The 17,459-nt window shown below is 48.2% G+C and overlaps 2 protein-coding genes across 2 annotated transcripts; one reads left to right on the plus strand and one right to left on the minus strand.

The window, feature by feature from the left end:
* The first annotated feature begins 594 nt into the window (after nt 1-594).
* LOC124695917 (putative serpin-Z8) lies at nt 595-4,609 on the plus strand. The gene is made up of 4 exons (XM_047228721.1): nt 595-1,077; nt 3,062-3,256; nt 3,524-3,859; nt 3,953-4,609. The coding sequence occupies exons 1-4, from the start codon at nt 655-657 to the stop codon at nt 4,607-4,609; spliced, it is 1,611 nt and encodes a 536-aa protein (XP_047084677.1). The 5' UTR covers nt 595-654.
* Nucleotides 4,610-7,579: 2,970 nt separating this feature from the next.
* LOC124695918 (putative serpin-Z8) lies at nt 7,580-8,923 on the minus strand. Its single transcript, XM_047228722.1, has 2 exons — nt 8,801-8,923; nt 7,580-8,725 (listed from the first exon to the last, which is right to left on the minus strand). The coding sequence occupies exons 1-2, from the start codon at nt 8,921-8,923 to the stop codon at nt 7,580-7,582; spliced, it is 1,269 nt and encodes a 422-aa protein (XP_047084678.1).
* Between the last annotated feature and the right edge of the window lie 8,536 nt (nt 8,924-17,459).

Here is a 17,459-nt window from a genome sequence, read left to right on the forward strand (position 1 = left end):
GCTCGGTGTGTGGTGTGACTACCGCATCTTGGGGTGAGGCCTTTGTGGCGTTGGTGTGCATCGAGCAACCACACCTCAAGGTGAGGCCTCTTGTGGCGTTCGGGAGCACTAAGCCACCGCAACTCTCCAATGGAGATTAGCACTCGCAAGAGTGTGAACTTCGGGATAAATCATCGTCTCCCGCATGCCTCGGTTATCTCTATACCCGAGCTCTTAACTTATGCACTTTACTTTGTGATAACCATCGTGCTTGAAGTTATATATCTTGCTATCACATATAGTTGCTTGTATTGCTTAGCATAAGTTGTTGGTGCACATAGGTGAACCATAGTATATAGGATTTGGGCTTGACAAAGTAAACGCTAGTTTTATTCCGCATTTGTTAAGCCCATCTCGTACAAGTTTTAAATCGCCTATTCCCCCCCCCCCCCCCTCTAGGCGACATCTGTGTCCTTTCAATCATGCATGTCAAGCTCTGCCCATCACGTGTGTTGTCTACTTTTCTTCTTGCCAGCGGTGTTGATGTGAACCATCACCACTAATGCATTTGGAAACTCTCTATCGACGCTGCCCAAGGACAAGAGTTTGACACAGTTCTCCATATGCATCTTCCTCCCGAACACCGGCAACGGCCTACCAAGCCTTCTGGACGCGATGGCTTCACGCCCGGGCTTCCTGCACCAACACCTGCCTCGCAAGGAGGTCCTAGTCGGCAACTTACAAGTGCCCAGGTTCAAGTTGTCCTTCCACAGCAGCGTCGTTAGCGTCCTCCGCAAGCTGGGGCTCCTGCTGCCGTTCCACGAAACCAACGAAGACCTGTGCGACATGACTGAGGACGACGGCTCCAGTCTTCCCCTGGTCCTCTGCGATGTCGTCCACAAGACAGTCATCGAGGTGAATGAGGAAGGCACCGAAGCTGCCGCTGTCACCATTGCTAGTGCACCGGGCGGGGGCGGAGGGCGGCCACGGCCACCACCGCTTGTTGATTTCGTTGCTGACCATCCGTTCGCATACTTCGTTGTGGAGGAGGAGACCGGCACCGTCGTCTTTGCCGGGCATGTCCTCGACCCCTCCAGAGTAGACCACCATAGGACACGGCAATATTTAGGATATTTTCGATTTTCTACTACATAACCATTTGGGACTGTATTATTCTGATGTATCGACGTCCATTACATTTTCTGAATCTGAATTGGTTGCGCATAGTGCAGACTGGTTACAAACACTGCCATCGATTCTACTCTATGTTATGTGTTCCTGATCCTACCACATTTTGATTTTTAAAAAGTAAAGGAATTATAAGAAAAAAAAATCTATGCTAGTACTACCTCCGTTAGAAATTACAAGTCTCCCTCGACATTTGAGCCCAACTTTAATCGTAAAATTAACTAAAAAATATATAATTTATTTATCACGAAAAATATACCTTTGGAAACTGCTTTCAAATATGAATCCAAATGATATAACTTATCTAACATATAATTTATATTTAATGTAGTATTAAATTTATAGTTAAAATTAGACTCAAATTTTGAGGTGGTCTTATTATCCTAACTGAGGTAGTAGTACTAAGTTTCAAAATAAAATATCATATACAGAAACTTCCGATAGCAGCAAACATGTTTTGTCCGCTTGCAAGGAAAACATGATTGTAATAACGTTATTAACTCTTCCCGTGCTGTGTTTGACAAATGACAGCCGTCTGCAAACCTTTTTCGGACTTGTCTGATTCAAATGGATGCTATAGAATTTTTTTAGAATTTTCATCTTTAGAAAAGTTTTATATGTGTACCTTTTAATTGGTAGGATTAGAATTTTTAATAATGCACAAGATTTTTTTCCTTTTCTTATTTAGCCCGATCCGTCCAAGACATAAGCATGTTGTAAGGGCATGGCCAATTGTATTCCTCGACATATGGCCTCGCAGATCCACGTAAGTTTGAATGTTCCGAAGCTGGAAAAAGTAGTAGCCTCAAAAGTGAAGTTGTAGTTTGCAGAGGAGGCCACTTCTTCACAAGGAAAAAGGCAAGAAAGAGAGTGTAAAGAGGGAGGGAAAAGGACGCAAGAGAGATGGTCATGTGTACTTTGTTGAGCTCATCAATAATTGTCAGCTTTGAGTGTAAAATAATTAGCTATAGCTCCATCTATCCATACCTAGGTGGTTGTATCGGGGCGAGACAAAATTACCACTTCCATTGCTAGTGCCCTAATTTGGTAGATGCTTGAAACACAGGTGGGCGCGAGGCATCATGCATCGCAAGCTCTGCCCCATCACGTGTGTTGTCTACTTTTCTTCTTGCCACCGGTGTTCATGTGAACCATCACCGGCTCTATATTTCATCATAGTAATGTCAGTTGCCTATGGGCATTTGAATTTAAAAGAGATGGTCCCGTATACTTTGTTGATCTCATCAATAGTTGTTAGCTTTGAGTGTAAAAAACATTCAGAAACATTTAAATTTGAACTTCAGAACTGGGTCAAATAGACTAGCTACCCTACTATTAACATAGAGTAGCTGTTGTTGCAGTGGCAAGTCAGTGCGGACTCACTTCAGTGGTTGCGGGTTTGAATTTTAGACTCGTCACTTACATTTTCCGCACAGTTTTTTATTATTTTGCTGAAAAAAGGAAGGTCGATTAGTTGAGGGTTCGACCCCACATGTTGGCGGGAGTAGATGAATAGTTACATCCACTACGCTCGTTGAATATTTGCAGTATCAAATTTATTTCATATAACAACAGAAAATTTGAATTTAAAATTCGTTTGAATTAACTTGGACGGTAAACCACCTAGATTTTCGGTATTTCGCGGTAACCCAAAATTCCGCCCCTCTCGGGTATAAAAAATCCTGAGCGCGAAAAAAACCTCGAGTACTCGAATAATGCGAGGCCAACCATTACCATGAATTGTACACGGACCTCCATGCAAAAAAAAAAAAAAAAAATTGTACACGGACCGGATACAGATCCTAGTGAACCAGAGTTGGGGACGTAAACCGGTAGAGATAGTGGGTTGCTTCAGCCTGTATATATTTTCATGTATAACCTGCCCTCAAAGCAGAATATATTCTACAGTACGTACTTAATCAACGCGCTTTGTTCGCCGAAGACGAACAGGGCATCCCGAGCAAGGTCGCCGAAGTTCGGTCCGGGGCCTGCCATGCAGTCTGCCGGCGGATCTTCCAGCCAGGGACTGGCCGCGCTCTCCGCCGGCCTCGCGCGACGCCTCGCGGATGAGCACGCAAACAGCAACCTGGTCTTCTCGCCGCTGTCCATCTATACCGCTCTCGCTCTCGTGGCGGCCGGCGCCCGCAGCGACACCCTGGACGAGATCCTCCGCGTCCTCGGCGCGCAGACCCGCCAAGAGCTCGACAAATTCGTCGCCCGCGCGGCGGGTGAAGCGCTGCGAGACAGGTCCGGCTCCGGCGGTCCGCTCGTCGCGTTCGCGTGCGGCGTGTGGAGCGACCTGTCGTGCCCGCTCAAGCCCGGCTTCCGCGAGACCGTGGTCGACGGCGCGTACAAGGCGGAGGCGTCCACCGTCGACTTTCGCGGCGACCCCAATGGAGCAGTCGGGTTGATCAACGCGTGGACGGAGCGCGTCACGAACGGCCTGATCGACTCCGTGCTAGGCCCGGGTTCGGTGACGCCGCTCACCCGCGTCATACTCGGCAACGCCGTGTACTTCAAGGGCAAGTGGCTCCAGCCCTTCGACAAGAAGAAGACACAGAACGCTTTGTTCCGCCGTCTGGACGGCGCCGGCGCCGTCGACGTGCCCTTCATGCGCAGCCGGGAGTCTCAGTACATCGCCGTACACGACCGATTCAAGGTGCTCAAGCTCCGGTACAAGATGGCGGACTACGTGCCCTTGAGTTCGAGTGAAAAAACGAAAATTTCCCAAATGCTAAAGGAAAGATTGCTACTACAACTAAAATTGCAATCCCGCTCATTTCAGACCATCCAGCCGAGCCCTTTACTCCACCGCGCCGCCGCACCTTTCAGACGAGCATCCAGCTACTCCTACAACTACAATCCTCCCAACTATGACGACTTGTACAGCCTCGCCGGTCCTCCTCCATCGGCGCAGCCCTCCAATGACAACACTAGCAGCTTCCGCACACAGTTCTCCATGTGCATCTTCCTCCCGGACGCCGACGACGGCCTACCGAGCCTTCTCGACGCAATAGCATCTCGCCCAGGTTTCCTGCACGACCACCTGCCTCGCGAGGAGGTCGAAGTCGGCAAATTCCAGGTGCCTAGGTTCAAGCTATCCTTCCACGCCAGCGTCGCTGCCATCCTCCGCAAGCTCGGCCTCCGCCTGCCGTTCCACGAAACGGCCGACCTCTCTGGCATGACGGAGGACCACGGCTCCGGCCTCCCCACATTCCTCAGCGACGTCCTCCACAAGGCACTCATCGAGGTTAACGAGGAAGGCACCGAGGCAGCAGCCGTCGCCGAAGTTTTCTATAACGTTGGGTGCGCAGCCATGTCTTGGCCGCCGCCCCCTCCGGTTGATTTCGTCGCTGACCATCCGTTCGCCTACTTCATTGTGGAGGAGGAGACGGGCGCCGTCGTCTTTGCCGGCCACGTCCTCGACCCCTCCAGAGAGTAGCTACCATCACAGCCACAGCATGTTGAAATGTCACGGCACCCATGTCGTATTTTCTAATTTCTACGGTTGGAGTATTTTATTCCGATACAAGATGCACATGCTGCATACCGGCCGTTTGAGACTAATACTGTACTCGTATTATTTTTCAAGTGTTCACATCCATTACATTTTCTGAATCTGAATTGGTTAGTGGCCATCGATTCTACTCTATGTTATGTGTTCCTCAATCCAACGACATTTTTTATTAAAAATACAAAGGAATTATAAAACATAGAGGGAGTACAAAATTACCCTATACTACCAAGTTTCAAAAGAGAATTGCATATACAGAAACTTTCCGTTTCTCTGCTTGTAACGAAGAAACGACGGTGCAACATTTTCCTGATGGAACATGGGCAGTTTATTGTTGGAATTTGCGCGGTTCATATATCAGGCTGTGAACACAAGAACACGCAACAACAGAACAGTGGCGGAGGCAACGGTGTAGAATAGATTGACAGGGAGCGTCGCAGTGTGTGTGACTGTGGGTGGCAATGACAGAGGTGGAGCGTTGTTTAGAGAGTCCCCTGACGAGTTCAGTTGGCACGTATAAGTTGCTGTCAAAGGCTCTGTTAAGTTTGCAATGGCAGCCGGAATCTGGAAAAATGGAGCCCCGCTCAAATGCACGATTTTTATGTGGCTTTGCGATCCAACATCATCTCTGAACCTCTGATTGCCGTTTCAGACATGGGCATGAAGGACCAAATCTTGGCATGTCTTGTCTGTCTGCAAGAGGACGACAGGGTGGAACATATACCCATTTGCTAGACATTTTGGTACACTTGCTTCCCAGATCTTCAGGTTCAAGCAATGGTACACAAGAAGAGCTTTAACACTCTGGAAGTATTGAAATACATGGATTTTCGTCAAAGCATCCCGTTGTTGACGAAAACCCATGCCTAACATTAATTCCTCTTAGTATCCTGTCATTTCTGTATTTTTTCCCAATGAGGCCTTGTTCGTTTCCTAGGGACTGAATCCAGACTTGGAACTATTCCACGCAGGGATTGGGTTGATCCCGTCCAATCACCCGATCCCTACCAACCCTAGCTGGACCTAATCCTGTAATCCCGTGTAAATTTTAGCTCTTCTGTTAATCCCAGTTCCGCCCTTCACTCTCTCTCTCTTTCTCGTTGTGGATAATTTTCCACGAGTCTTGTGGCGAGAAAAAAATATCCAGACGAGTTCTGAAGCGTTGTCCGGGATGGGCTGGGCTAAAATTCCCGTCATGGTGTAAACGAACACTCATTTTTGTTGGGTTGGAAAAAAAATCACCCCGGGCTGAAAAACCAGAGTTGGGCCTCAATCCAGGTTAATCCCTGCCTCCCAGGGTTTAAACGAACGAGGCCTAATTGTATTTGTATCCGAGTATCCGACCCGTGTACAATTCATTGCCACGATTGGGCTCGCACGATTCCTGTACTGAAGGTTTTTTTCTCGCTCAGGATTTTATATCGGAGAGGGGTGGAATTTTTTGTTACCATGAAATACCGAAAATCTAGGTGTTTTATTACCGTCAGAGTTAATTCAAACGAATTTTGAATTCAAATTTTCTGTTGCTAAATGAAATAAATTAGATATTGTATACTATCAGAAATGTTCATCGAGCGTAGTGGCTATAGCACTTGCCATTGCACCAACAGCTGCTCTATGTTAATAATAGCGTAGCTAGTCTATTTGATTCATTTCTAAAGTTTAAATTAAAATGTTTCTGAATTTTTTTTACACTCAAAGCTAACAATTATTGATAAGCTCAACAATACACGGGGCCATCTCTAAAGTTTAAATTCATATACCCATGGGCAACTGACCTTACTATGCTAGAATATAGAGCCGCTCAGGGTTCACGTGCACAACGATCGGCAAGAAGAAAAGTATAGGGCAGAGCTCACCCTGCGCCCACGAGTGTTCCAAGCATCTAGCAATTTAGGGCACGAAACGGTAATTTTGTGTCGCCCCATTATAACTACCTTGGTATGGATAGATGGAGCTATATCTAATTATTTTTACACTCAAAGCTAACAATTATTTATGAGCTTAACAAAGTACACATGACCTTCCGAAATGATTCTAGATCCTTCTGATATTTTCCAAAAATGACAGAAACCATTCAATATCACCCTCGGACACTCTCTGGACCATTCCGGAGTATTTCGAGACCTTGCGAACATCCTTTGAAATCACTTTGCTTCTTTATCTTCAGACGCACTCACGTTCCAAATGTTGCTAAATCTTAAGTGTGTGTCCGCATGGGTTCAGATATATGTAGACATGCCCGGAACGTCCTTCCTCTACAATGGCTGATGTCGAGTGCTTGATAACCGCAACAATTCTGACATCTAACACGAAGATCTTTTGTTGTGTGAACCTTCCTTAGTACTATTTGATACATGTCTCATTGCTTGATGATACTTGACATAGCCCGAGGTGAAACTTCTAGGTTATCCTCATTACCCGACATGTTCCTTTACTCATCCTATACCATGAATGTTCATATGACGTAAAAACTTAGTCACGTGTCTAGCGAGACGATGACGAACATTATGATATATATGAGTGGGTCCAGAGAGTATCTTCTCCATCGTCGGAGTAGCAATTCCATGATCACATGAAATAATGCTACACCATATCCGGAAGAACGAAGATCAACTTTATAGTCACCCAGCTACGAAGTGATCATGTAAGATCTTGTGACATCTAAATCATATGCAAGCTCATATCATTGTCTTGGTCTAACGATCGTAGTAACGATAATACTTTGTCTTGACAAATTACCAATAACTTGTATTAACGATGTGTTTCACGGTATTCAAATTTGAGGTCTATAATAAATTGACTTCCATTATACCTCGAATTGGAATCTAGAGATGTTAGAGAAAATCGAAACTAATGTGACCCGTAAAATTTCGACAGCCTATGATGCTAGCTACTCTACTCTCTAGAGGGGTCGAGGACGTGCCCCGCAAAGGCGACGGCTTTGGTCTCCTCCTCCACAATGAAGAAGGCGAATGGATGGTCAGCGACGAAATCAACCGGCGGCAGCGGCATTGGCATCTTCTTTGGAAAATTACTAATAATGGTGGCTGCAGCGGCCTTGGTGCCTTCCTCGTTCACCTCGATGACTGCCTTGTGGATGACATCGCTCACGGCCAGTGGGAAGCCGGAGTCGTCGTCCTCCGCCATATCGGATAGGTTGGCTGCTTCATGGAACGGCAACCGGAGGCCCAACTTGTCGAGGGCGTTGACGACACTGCTGTGGAAGGACAGCTTGAACCTTGGCAGCTTGAACTCGCCGACTTTGACTTCCTTATGAGGAAGGTGCTTGTGCAGGAAGCCCGGAAATGAAGCGATCGCGTCCAGAAGGCTTAGTAGGCCATCGTCGGCGTCCGGGAGGAAGATGCACATGGAGAAGCGTGTAGGAGTAGAAAAGCTGTCTGGAGTGTTCGCATCGGATCCACGCCGGTTCTGGCCGTCGGAGCTCCGAGAGTATGGTGTCGGCCTTTTTGGATCACCAAGGCGATTGTTTGACTTGCCGGCATGGCTCCGGCGCGCTTCCGCCATCTTGTACTGAAGCTTGAGCACCTTGAACCCATCGTGCACGGACACGAACTGCCTCTTCCAGCTCTGCATGTAGGGCACGTTGACGGCGCTGGCGCCGCATAGCCGGCGGAAGAGCCCCTCCTGCGTGCTCCTCTTGTCGAAGGGATGCTCCCACTTGCCCTTGAAGTACAGGGCACTGCCGAGCACGACGCGGGCGTCTCGGGTTACCGAGCCTTCGGCGAGAACAGAGTCGACCAGGCCCTTCGTAGCGCGCGCCGCCCACGCGTTGATCAGCCGGCATGCTCCCTTGAGATCGCCGTGGAAGTTGACGGTGGAGGCCTCAGCCCCGTACGCGCCGGCGACGACGGCCTCGCAGAAGCCTGGCTTCAGCGGACACGACAGGTCACTCCAGACGCCGCACGCGAACGCCACGCGCGGGCCGCCTGAGCGGGACTGGTCACGCAGCGCGTCCCCGGCTGCGCGCGCGACGAACTTGTCGAGCTCTCCGCGGGACCGCGCGCCGAGGACGCGGAGGATCTCGTCCAGGGTGGCGCCGCGGGCGCCGGTGGCCACGAGCGCGAGCGCGGTGTAGACGGAGAGCGGCGAAAAGACCAGGTTGCTGTTTGCGTGCTCGTCCGCGAGGCGCCGTGCGAGGCCGGCGGAGAGCGCCGCGAGGCCCTCGCTGGAACCGCCGGCAGACAGCCTCTGAGACCTAGTCCGCACGCCCAAGTCCATCGTATCGATCGCCGGTTTCTAGATCGATGGAGATTGGAATCAATAACCAAGATTATGCTGCCTCTGCTAAGGGACTGGAGTACACCTTTGCTCGTTTTTACATGCACGGTTAATCGATCCGGGAACGATACATATTCGTCTCGAGTTCTGTATTGTTTCCTTCCTTATATGCTCAGTTTATGTTGGATTCTGTTCCTCACCTTTTATTTTCCTTTTTTATTTTCTCATATAAGAGTTTTATTTCAAGGTGTATGCAAGCAATTCAGAGGAGTTGTCAGGACCTGTGGAATGAAGAACCCGGGCATCAGTTTCAAAAACGACAAAAAAAAAGCCTTCGACGCAAACTATTTCACAAAGTAGACTCCAACCTTAACTATTTCAAGAAATAACCCATTTACACGATGACCGAGCCATGGTTTCATTACACGGCACCATGCTATTTTCCTACGTGTACTTTGCATCTCGTCAAGTCGCCAGCGCCGCCCCTTCGCCCCGTCACGTCGCTAGCGCCGCCCCCGTTCATCGTCATCAACCATCCCTCCGTGTTCCAGCTCCATTGCTCCCGTCCGTGCTACCAAGGGAGTCTTCTCATCGCTCCTTCGTGCAGGTGGTTGCGGGGGACCGTGCTGTCGTCGCGATGTCCGGACCCTCGCGTCCGACCTTGCCGCCCGGAGCAACGGCGGCTCCGACGGGGATGAGTGTGTCGGCGCCGGGAACGGTGCGGCCGGGTGTGGCTCCTCCCGCCAACAGCATGCCCTACCTGGGTCCTCCAGGGTTCCAAGGGTGGCCGACCGGCACACCTATGCCGACACCGCCAGCACCTGCACCCCGGCCTCAAGCGGGGTTCCACCCTCCTGCTCGTATTGCCACTCCACCTGTGCAATACTTGCAACCGCAGCAGCCGTATCAGCAGTTCCATGGGCATTATTATCAGTATCCTCTCACGGGACATCAGCATATGGCGCAGCTACCTTTGCAGCAAGTTGCTCCTCAACAGCCACCGACTCTACAGCCACCGACTCAACCTAGACAAGGGAAGAAAAGGAGGAAGAAGAAGGCTGTTGCCGCTGTTGGGCCAGGGGCGGGGGTGGGGGCTGCCACTCCTCCGATAGGGCAGTCCGTACCGGATGCTGTGGGACAATCGTCTGTGATAGCCACTCCGGATCCGACTGCCGTACCTCTGCAGGTAGTTACAGATGGTCCAGTTCCTGTTGCACCAGTGTTGAAACAGAAGAAGGTGGGACGTTGTTGGAAATGTGCTGTGAATACCCATGCTACAAAGGATTGCAAGGTTCTGCACTATTGCTTGGTTTGTGATTCTGGGGCGCATCCGACCATTCGGTGCCCAATTCTGAAGGTACCTAAGCCCATGAGTTTTTTTGTTGGTTGCAGTAATGATGCCACTCTTGATCTGCAGCTCCCTGACTCGGTATACAAGCCTCAGTCGATTGCTTATGGAGCACCCACTGCTTTGGTATAGGTGTCTGGAGAGGGGACAGTCACTGCGGCGGATATTCAGAGTCTTTTAGCCCGTATTTGTCCTAGAAATCCCACATGGAGATGGGAGGCATCTCCGCATGGGGATAAAGCTTTTCTTATTGGGATTCCTACAGCTGACGACTTGGCAAGAATCGATGGTATGCAGATGAGTGTGCCCAAGGTTGATGCACAGGTTCTTGTTTCCTCTTGGGAACATCAGGACATTGTTCCGGTGTTTGTTATGAAGCCGGTTTGGGTGCATGTCGATGGTGTACCGAACTCTGTGAAGCATTTTCTGGGTCTTTGGGCTGTGGGTACTCTCATTGGTTCTACTCTTGATGTGGATTTATACACCCTTCGTAGCCAGGGGATTGTTCGGTTTTTGGTGGCTATGCGGCACGTGGCTGCGCTCTCGAGAGATAAACGTGGTTATTTGGAGGTGGTTGCTTTGCTGCATCTCAATGGCTACAGATTTCGGTTTCGGAGAGAGGCGGATGGGTTCAATCCCGACCCGCGTTTTCGGCCTTTTTTCTGGAAGGATGGAGGGGATAATGATGGTTCACATGGTCTTGAGGAAGAGAGGTTAGGGGAGTGTTCGGGGGATGTTGCACCAGGGGCGGCGAACATGGAGGTTGATACACACTCTTCTTCGCACCCTACTGGAGCGGCATCGGTGACGGGTTCTCAGGTGGCATTGACTCCTTTTAATCACTCACCAGTGACTTCTAGAGGAAGGGAGATTGTGGCGAGAGCTAGGTCCGAGTCACCGCATTTGGTTGCATCTCCACCAGCGTCTTCACGGACTCCCTCACTGTCTCGAGTTCGGACCTTCATGCAGGGTCGAACTCGGCCAGCCTCCTCTCCTCGCCTTCGTCGAGGCCCACACCACCGAGTGCACCGCAGGTAGCACCAACTCCGTTCTCTTCGTCGACATCGACGGGGTTGGTGGCTGGGCCGGCTGCATCGACGGAGAAGGCACGGGAACCTTCGGCGCCCCTTTTTCGCCAGGGGGCGCACCCGGTAGGCTTGTCACCACCACCGCCGCTAACCAGGCCGGGTCAAGGGCCTCCGTCGTCGACATCTTCGCCAGGCGGTGCGCAGCCACGCGGCGGGTGCATGGAGGAGGCGGCCGCGGCTGACCACGCTCAGCCGAGCCGACGTGGCGAGGCGTGGGGGGACGAGCCCATCGCCGACGCTCAGCCACGCGCGCCCACCGCCGTCGCTCTGCCACGTGCGCCCACAGCCGATGCGCAGCCACGTTGCGGCGCAGTCTTCGTGGAGGGACATCGGACCCCGGAGGTTTTGTCTTCTCATGCGGATATGACACCTCGGTCAGCGGTACCGCCTCCACGAGCGGAGGGGCTGGCTGGGCCGGGGCGAGGCCTCGCTCCCCTTGGGTCGGCTGTTGTGCCGTCGTCGACGCCTTCTACGCCCGCGAGTGGAGGGTCACCTCGGCCAGGTTCGATGCAGGGGGCTTCGTCGCCACCTACCCCTGCATCTCTGGCATCTTCGCCTGCTTCGACGATTTCTTCACCGCGTTCGAGTTCTCCTTCACCGGTCTCCACTTTGCAGCAGCCTCCCCCCACTGTCCCTCCTCCTGTTGTTCAGCCGACGGTGAGGAGGAGTGGGAGGTACGCGCTTGCGGAGGATGGGGCAGGACCAACCGATGAGGACGTCATGCAGAGAGCCATGCGACGCAAGGCGGAGAAGAATCTCGACACGGCAGGTACAAAACAAACAGCCAAGTCATTCACTTCCTTTTCAGATTCTCGTATTTCTTCTAATTTGAGTAGTTTAGGCGTTTCGTTGGGCAGTCGGTCTGATGAGATTTCAGTTTCGGCTAATGTGTTGAGACAGACGGAGCTTGACCGTTTAACAGTTGTTCCGAATGACTCCACTGGGCTTGAAACTTCAGTTGTAGACGATGATGAAGAGGATGACATCCTAGATGGCCAGCTTCTCTTGGCTATAATTGGTAATAATTCAGAGGTCGATTTGGAACACTCGGAGCTTAGTTCATTTTATGATCTAAAAGCTTCTGCACGTGGTTCTCGATCGTCCGCTGGAAAGAAGTCTCGTAGATATGGCAAAAATACTAAATCTAAAATAGTTTCTCGATGAATCGCATGTTTCGGAATAGCAGAGGTCTTGGTGACTTGGCTAAGCATTCTCACATTGCCGATGGTTGTAGGAATTATGATTTAGATTTTATTGCTATATCAGAGACGGGTAGGCGAAATTTCTCACAGAGTTTCCTCGACTGTTTGTCAGGCGGGATTAACTTTCAATGGTTTTCTCGCCCGCCTCGTGGTAGGTCTAGGGGCATTTTACTTGGCGTCCGCATAGACACCATGACTGTTTTAGCTAGTTCCGATGGAGAGTATCACATAAAACTCGATATCCAGAACAAAGCAGACGGTTTCATTTGGAGTCTGATTGCTGTGTATGGTGCTGCCCAAGACACCTTTAAGGCTGACTTTTTACGTGAGTTGGTAAATCTTGCAAAGGATAACCCGTATCCGATTTTAATCGGAGGGGACTTCAATTTGCTGAGATTTCCTCATGAGAAGAGCAAAGGCCTTTTTGATGGACATTGGCCTTTCTTGTTTAATGATGTCATTGATAGCCTGGACTTAAGAGAGGTGTTTATGTCCGGTCGACAGTTTACCTGGGCCAACAGCTTGCCTGAACCCACATACGAGAAACTAGATCGCGTGTTGATGAATACCGAATGGGAACACAAATATCCCATGGTGTCCGTCCGTGCACTAGAACGTATTGAAAAACTGTGTGACCATGCTCCTATCCTCCTAACTACTGGGAATCCCCGACCTGTTTGTAAACGGCCGTTCAAATTTGAACTTGGCTGGTTACATCGAGATGGATTTCATGAGATGGTTAAGACGGTTTGGGAAAGACCAGTCGGGGGTAGCACTCCAATTTTGAGATGGAATAATAAGATGGGCGCAATGCGTAAACATCTCTCTGGTTGGGCTGCCCATATGCCTGGTATTCTTAAAAAAGAGAAGGCTCGCTTATCAAAAGTGATCGATGACCTAGAGGCCGTAGCGGAAGTGAGACCGTTGTCCACGCAAGAGATTGATCTTAAGAATCAATCCAATGCACAGATGGCGAGTCTTCTCCGCGAAGAGGAACTCAAGTGGTATCAACGATCCAAAGCCCAATTCATTTTGGAAGGGGATTCGAATACGCGATATTTTCATGGCTTGGCCAATGGAAGACATCGGAAAAAATGTATTCACTCTCTCATCCAAGATGATGGGTTCATTGAAGGCCATGAGAAACTCAAATCATACATTACTAATTATTATAAAGATCTGTTTGGTCCTCCGGAGGAAAGCTCCTTTTCTCTTAACGAGGACTTAACGGATGATATACCCCAAGTTTCTACAGAAGAAAGTGGCCTACTAACCGCACCTTATTCTGAGGATGAGGTTCAGAAGGAAATTTTCCAAATGGAATGCAACAAAGCACTGGGTCCAGATGGTTTTCCAGCGGAGTTCTATCAAACTTTCTGGGATACTATTAAATCGGATCTTCTAGATTTGTTCAGTGCTCTACACACAGGACAACTAGAATTATTTCGTCTAAATTTTGGTGAAGTAATTTTGTTACCGAAGGTTAATGAGGCAGAAAGGATTCAACAATATAAACCTATTTGCCTCTTAAATGTCAGTTTCAAGATTTTCACGAAAGTGGCCACCATTAGACTTAATACGGTTGCGGATCATGTCGTCCAACCATCACAGACCGCTTTCATGCAGGAAGGAACATCCTTGATGGAGTGGAAATTTTGCATGAGATGGTACATGAGATGCAAAACTAAGAAACTAAATGGGGTCATATTAAAATTAGATTTCGAAAAGGCGTATGATAAGGTCAAGTGGTCTTTCCTACAACACACTCAGGATGAAAGGATTTTCTCCTGAGTGGCGTGCTCTAATTTATGATTTTGTGTATGGAGCTAGTGTGGCAATTCGGGTTAATGATGACACCGGCCACTATTTGCAAACACGAAAAGGGTTACGCCAAGGAGATCCGTTATCACTGATGTTATTTAACATTGTAGCGGATATGTTGGCGATACTCACAGAGCGGGCCAAGTCTAATGGTCAAATTGAAGGTGTGATCCCACATCTGGTTGATGAGGGTTTATTTATCCTTAAATATGCCGACGATACAATTCTATTTATGGATCATGATCTCGAAAAGGCTCGTAATCTGAAATTAATTTTGGCGGCTTTCGAGCAATTATCGGGATTGAAAATCAATTTCCATAAAAGTGATTTGTTCTGTTTCGGTGATGCCCAAAATGATATGACTCTATATGCAGAGTTGTTTGGTTGTGGGCAAGGCCAATTTCCTATTCGCTATTTGGGTATTCCGATTCATTATCGGAGACTTACAATGGCTGAATAGAAAATTGTGGAAGAAAGATTACAAAAACGCCTTAGTAGTTGGAAAGGTAAATTGTTGTCCCTGGGAGGAAGATTGGTACTCATTAATTTGGTACTGACAAATATGGTACTGTATATGTTATCATTCTTTCTGCTGCCGAAAGGAATTCTGCATAAACTAGATTATTACCGATCCAGATTCTTTTGGCAAGGGGATAGCGAGAAAAAGAAATACCGACTGGTTAAATGGAATATAGTTTGTAGTCCCAAAGATCAAGGCGGACTTGGAGTTCACGACCTGGAGGTCAAGAATTCAGCTCTGCTGGGTAAATAGCTTTTTAAGCTTCTTACCGAGGGTGGGATTAGGCAAACTATTCTTCGGAGAAAGTATATTGGCTCGAAGACGCTATCCCAAGTGGTTTGGAAACCTGGGGATTCTCACTTCTGGGCTGGTCTCATGGCGACAAAGAATATCTTCTTTCGTCATGGTACTTTCTCCATTAAGAATGGTGCACAGATACGGTTCTGGGAAGATGTTTGGTTAGACAATGGTCCCTTAAGTGAACAGTGTCCTGCTTTGTATAGTATTGTTCGTTGCAAAGGTGGTACCATTGCCACAGTAATGGCTACCTCACCCCCGAATGTGACGTTTAGACGGGTTTTGCTTGGACAAAGGCTACTGGCATGGAATGCTCTAATTCAACGATTGGGAGATATTCACTTATCGCCTGAACTGGATGAATTTAGATGGAATCTTCATGTAGATGGTACTTTCTCAGTCAAATCTTTATACAATGCGATCCTTCATTCTGATATACCAGTTCATAATAATAAGAAAATTTGGAAGATGAAGATACCATTAAAAATTAAATTTTTTGGATGGTACCTTCATCGAGGAGTTATTCTTACCAAAGATAATCTTGTTAAGCGGAATTGGCATGGAAGTTCACGGTGTGTTTTCTGTCATCATGATGAAACCATCAAACACCTTTTCTTCCATTGCAATTTTGCGAGATCTATATGGTCAGTCATCCAAGTAGCGTCTACCCTATATCCCCCAACTAGTTTGGCAAATGTCTTTGGCCATTGGCTTCACGGTATCGATTCAAGGTTTAAGTTGCTTCTTAGGGTGGGGGCGCTATCAGTTATCTGGGCGCTTTGGCTGAGTAGAAATGACAAGATTTTTAACGATAAAAATTGTTCTTTGTTGCAGGTCATCTACAGATGTACATGTATTCTCCGTTCGTGGTTACCTCTTCAGCGGGTTGAGAACCGAGACCTATTTATGGAGGTCTGTACACAGTTGGAGGCTACAGCGAGGGATACTTTTTCCCTACATGGGTGGCAGCATAGTCTACGGATTGAAGCTCCACCCTCTCCCTAGGCGTTATATGATTCATTTCGATATGTATTTCGTCTAGTTCTATATACTTTGGCTCCAGACACTTGAACGGCTGTGTGCATCCTGGTTATGCAGAGGCTGGATGTAATTGCTTTCCAAAAGTAATAAAGCATCCTTTATCGAAAAAACGTGTACTTTGCATGGGCCTAGGGTGCCTAGGCCATTGCCGCCTCCCTCTCCTCCCCGACCCGCTGCCTCCCTCATTTATCCTTGCCGCCTCCATCTCGTCTCGCCTCCCTTGGCGTTGAAGGTCGAGCAACTGCAGCGAGCATGCACCGGGGCTCGTGGTGGTACCGCCGACCACCAAGGTATAATCTCTCTCCATCAATGTACATAAGCCTATCAATTTAGGTTGAGATAAGTCCAATTTGATCCCCTAAACTTGTCTCAAAGTTCACTTTACAACCTCTTAGTCTAGTTTGGTTTTATATTGTTAGATTGTAGTGCCAATTTAGGGTCCTACTTAGGATTAATTGAGGTTTTGTTTAGAGAACTCAAACCAAAATAGGGCCAATTAATGGTCAATTATGGGTCATGATTGTACTAGAAAGAAATGATGAAATTGATATTTGTTTGGAAAGAAGCTATTTGTGAGCAGGTACTAACTTGTATTTTTGTTCTCATATGTGATATCTCCACAATAGTTGGATTGTTGTTCTTACACATCAATAACAATTTTAATTTGTGTAGGATGGCACTTCTTGACCAACACTATGATCAAAATCACAGTGGTCCGCTAATGGCAGAGGATAAAAAGGTACTTAAAGTGGCAAGGTATGATGTGCTAACTTTTATTTTGCCATGGTCTTATGACGTGGTAACTTTTATATTTTTTGTATGTTTTCACCCCTCTTTGACTTAGGTCTCATGAGGCTCATGAGGACGAGAAGATGGAGTACGAAAATCGGTACACCGAGTATATCAAGAGGCTTGGACTACTCCCTTTTATCACCCTTGTCATTAGAGTTTATCTGAAGCAGCGAGAAGGAGTAGGCCTACCACAAGAAGGAAGTTTTCCACATCCAGAAGCTTGCAGATCAACAACAAAGAACTTGGAGCTAGAAAGGTATAAACTCATATCATTGGACATATCAACTAGGTCTGACCCAAAATCCATGGGTGGTCTAGGTTTTTGGTCTATCCATGCCTTCAATATCTCAATGTTATCGCTACAAGTATGGCGGCGACTTCGGAACCCGGACAACTTATGCGTGAGAGTCCTACAGGACAAGTACTA

This window comes from Lolium rigidum, chromosome 3, assembly GCF_022539505.1.
Source record: "Lolium rigidum isolate FL_2022 chromosome 3, APGP_CSIRO_Lrig_0.1, whole genome shotgun sequence".
NCBI classification, from domain to species: Eukaryota; Viridiplantae; Streptophyta; class Magnoliopsida; order Poales; family Poaceae; genus Lolium; species Lolium rigidum.

Excerpts from the sequence above, each read along its gene's own strand:
- LOC124695917 (XM_047228721.1), top strand. The coding sequence starts at position 655 with ATGGCTTCACGCCCGGGCTTCCTGCACCAACACCTGCCTCGCAAGGAG. Across the intron at positions 3,257-3,523 it reads AGCACGCAAACAGCAACCTG|GCGGAGGCGTCCACCGTCGA; the intron begins GTCTTCTCGCCG and ends GGCGCGTACAAG. Across the intron at positions 3,860-3,952 it reads GGTACAAGATGGCGGACTAC|ACCATCCAGCCGAGCCCTTT; the intron begins GTGCCCTTGAGT and ends CGCTCATTTCAG.
- LOC124695918 (XM_047228722.1), bottom strand. The coding sequence starts at position 8,923 with ATGGACTTGGGCGTGCGGACTAGGTCTCAGAGGCTGTCTGCCGGCGGT. Across the intron at positions 8,726-8,800 it reads AGCACGCAAACAGCAACCTG|ATCCTCCGCGTCCTCGGCGC; the intron begins GTCTTTTCGCCG and ends ACCCTGGACGAG.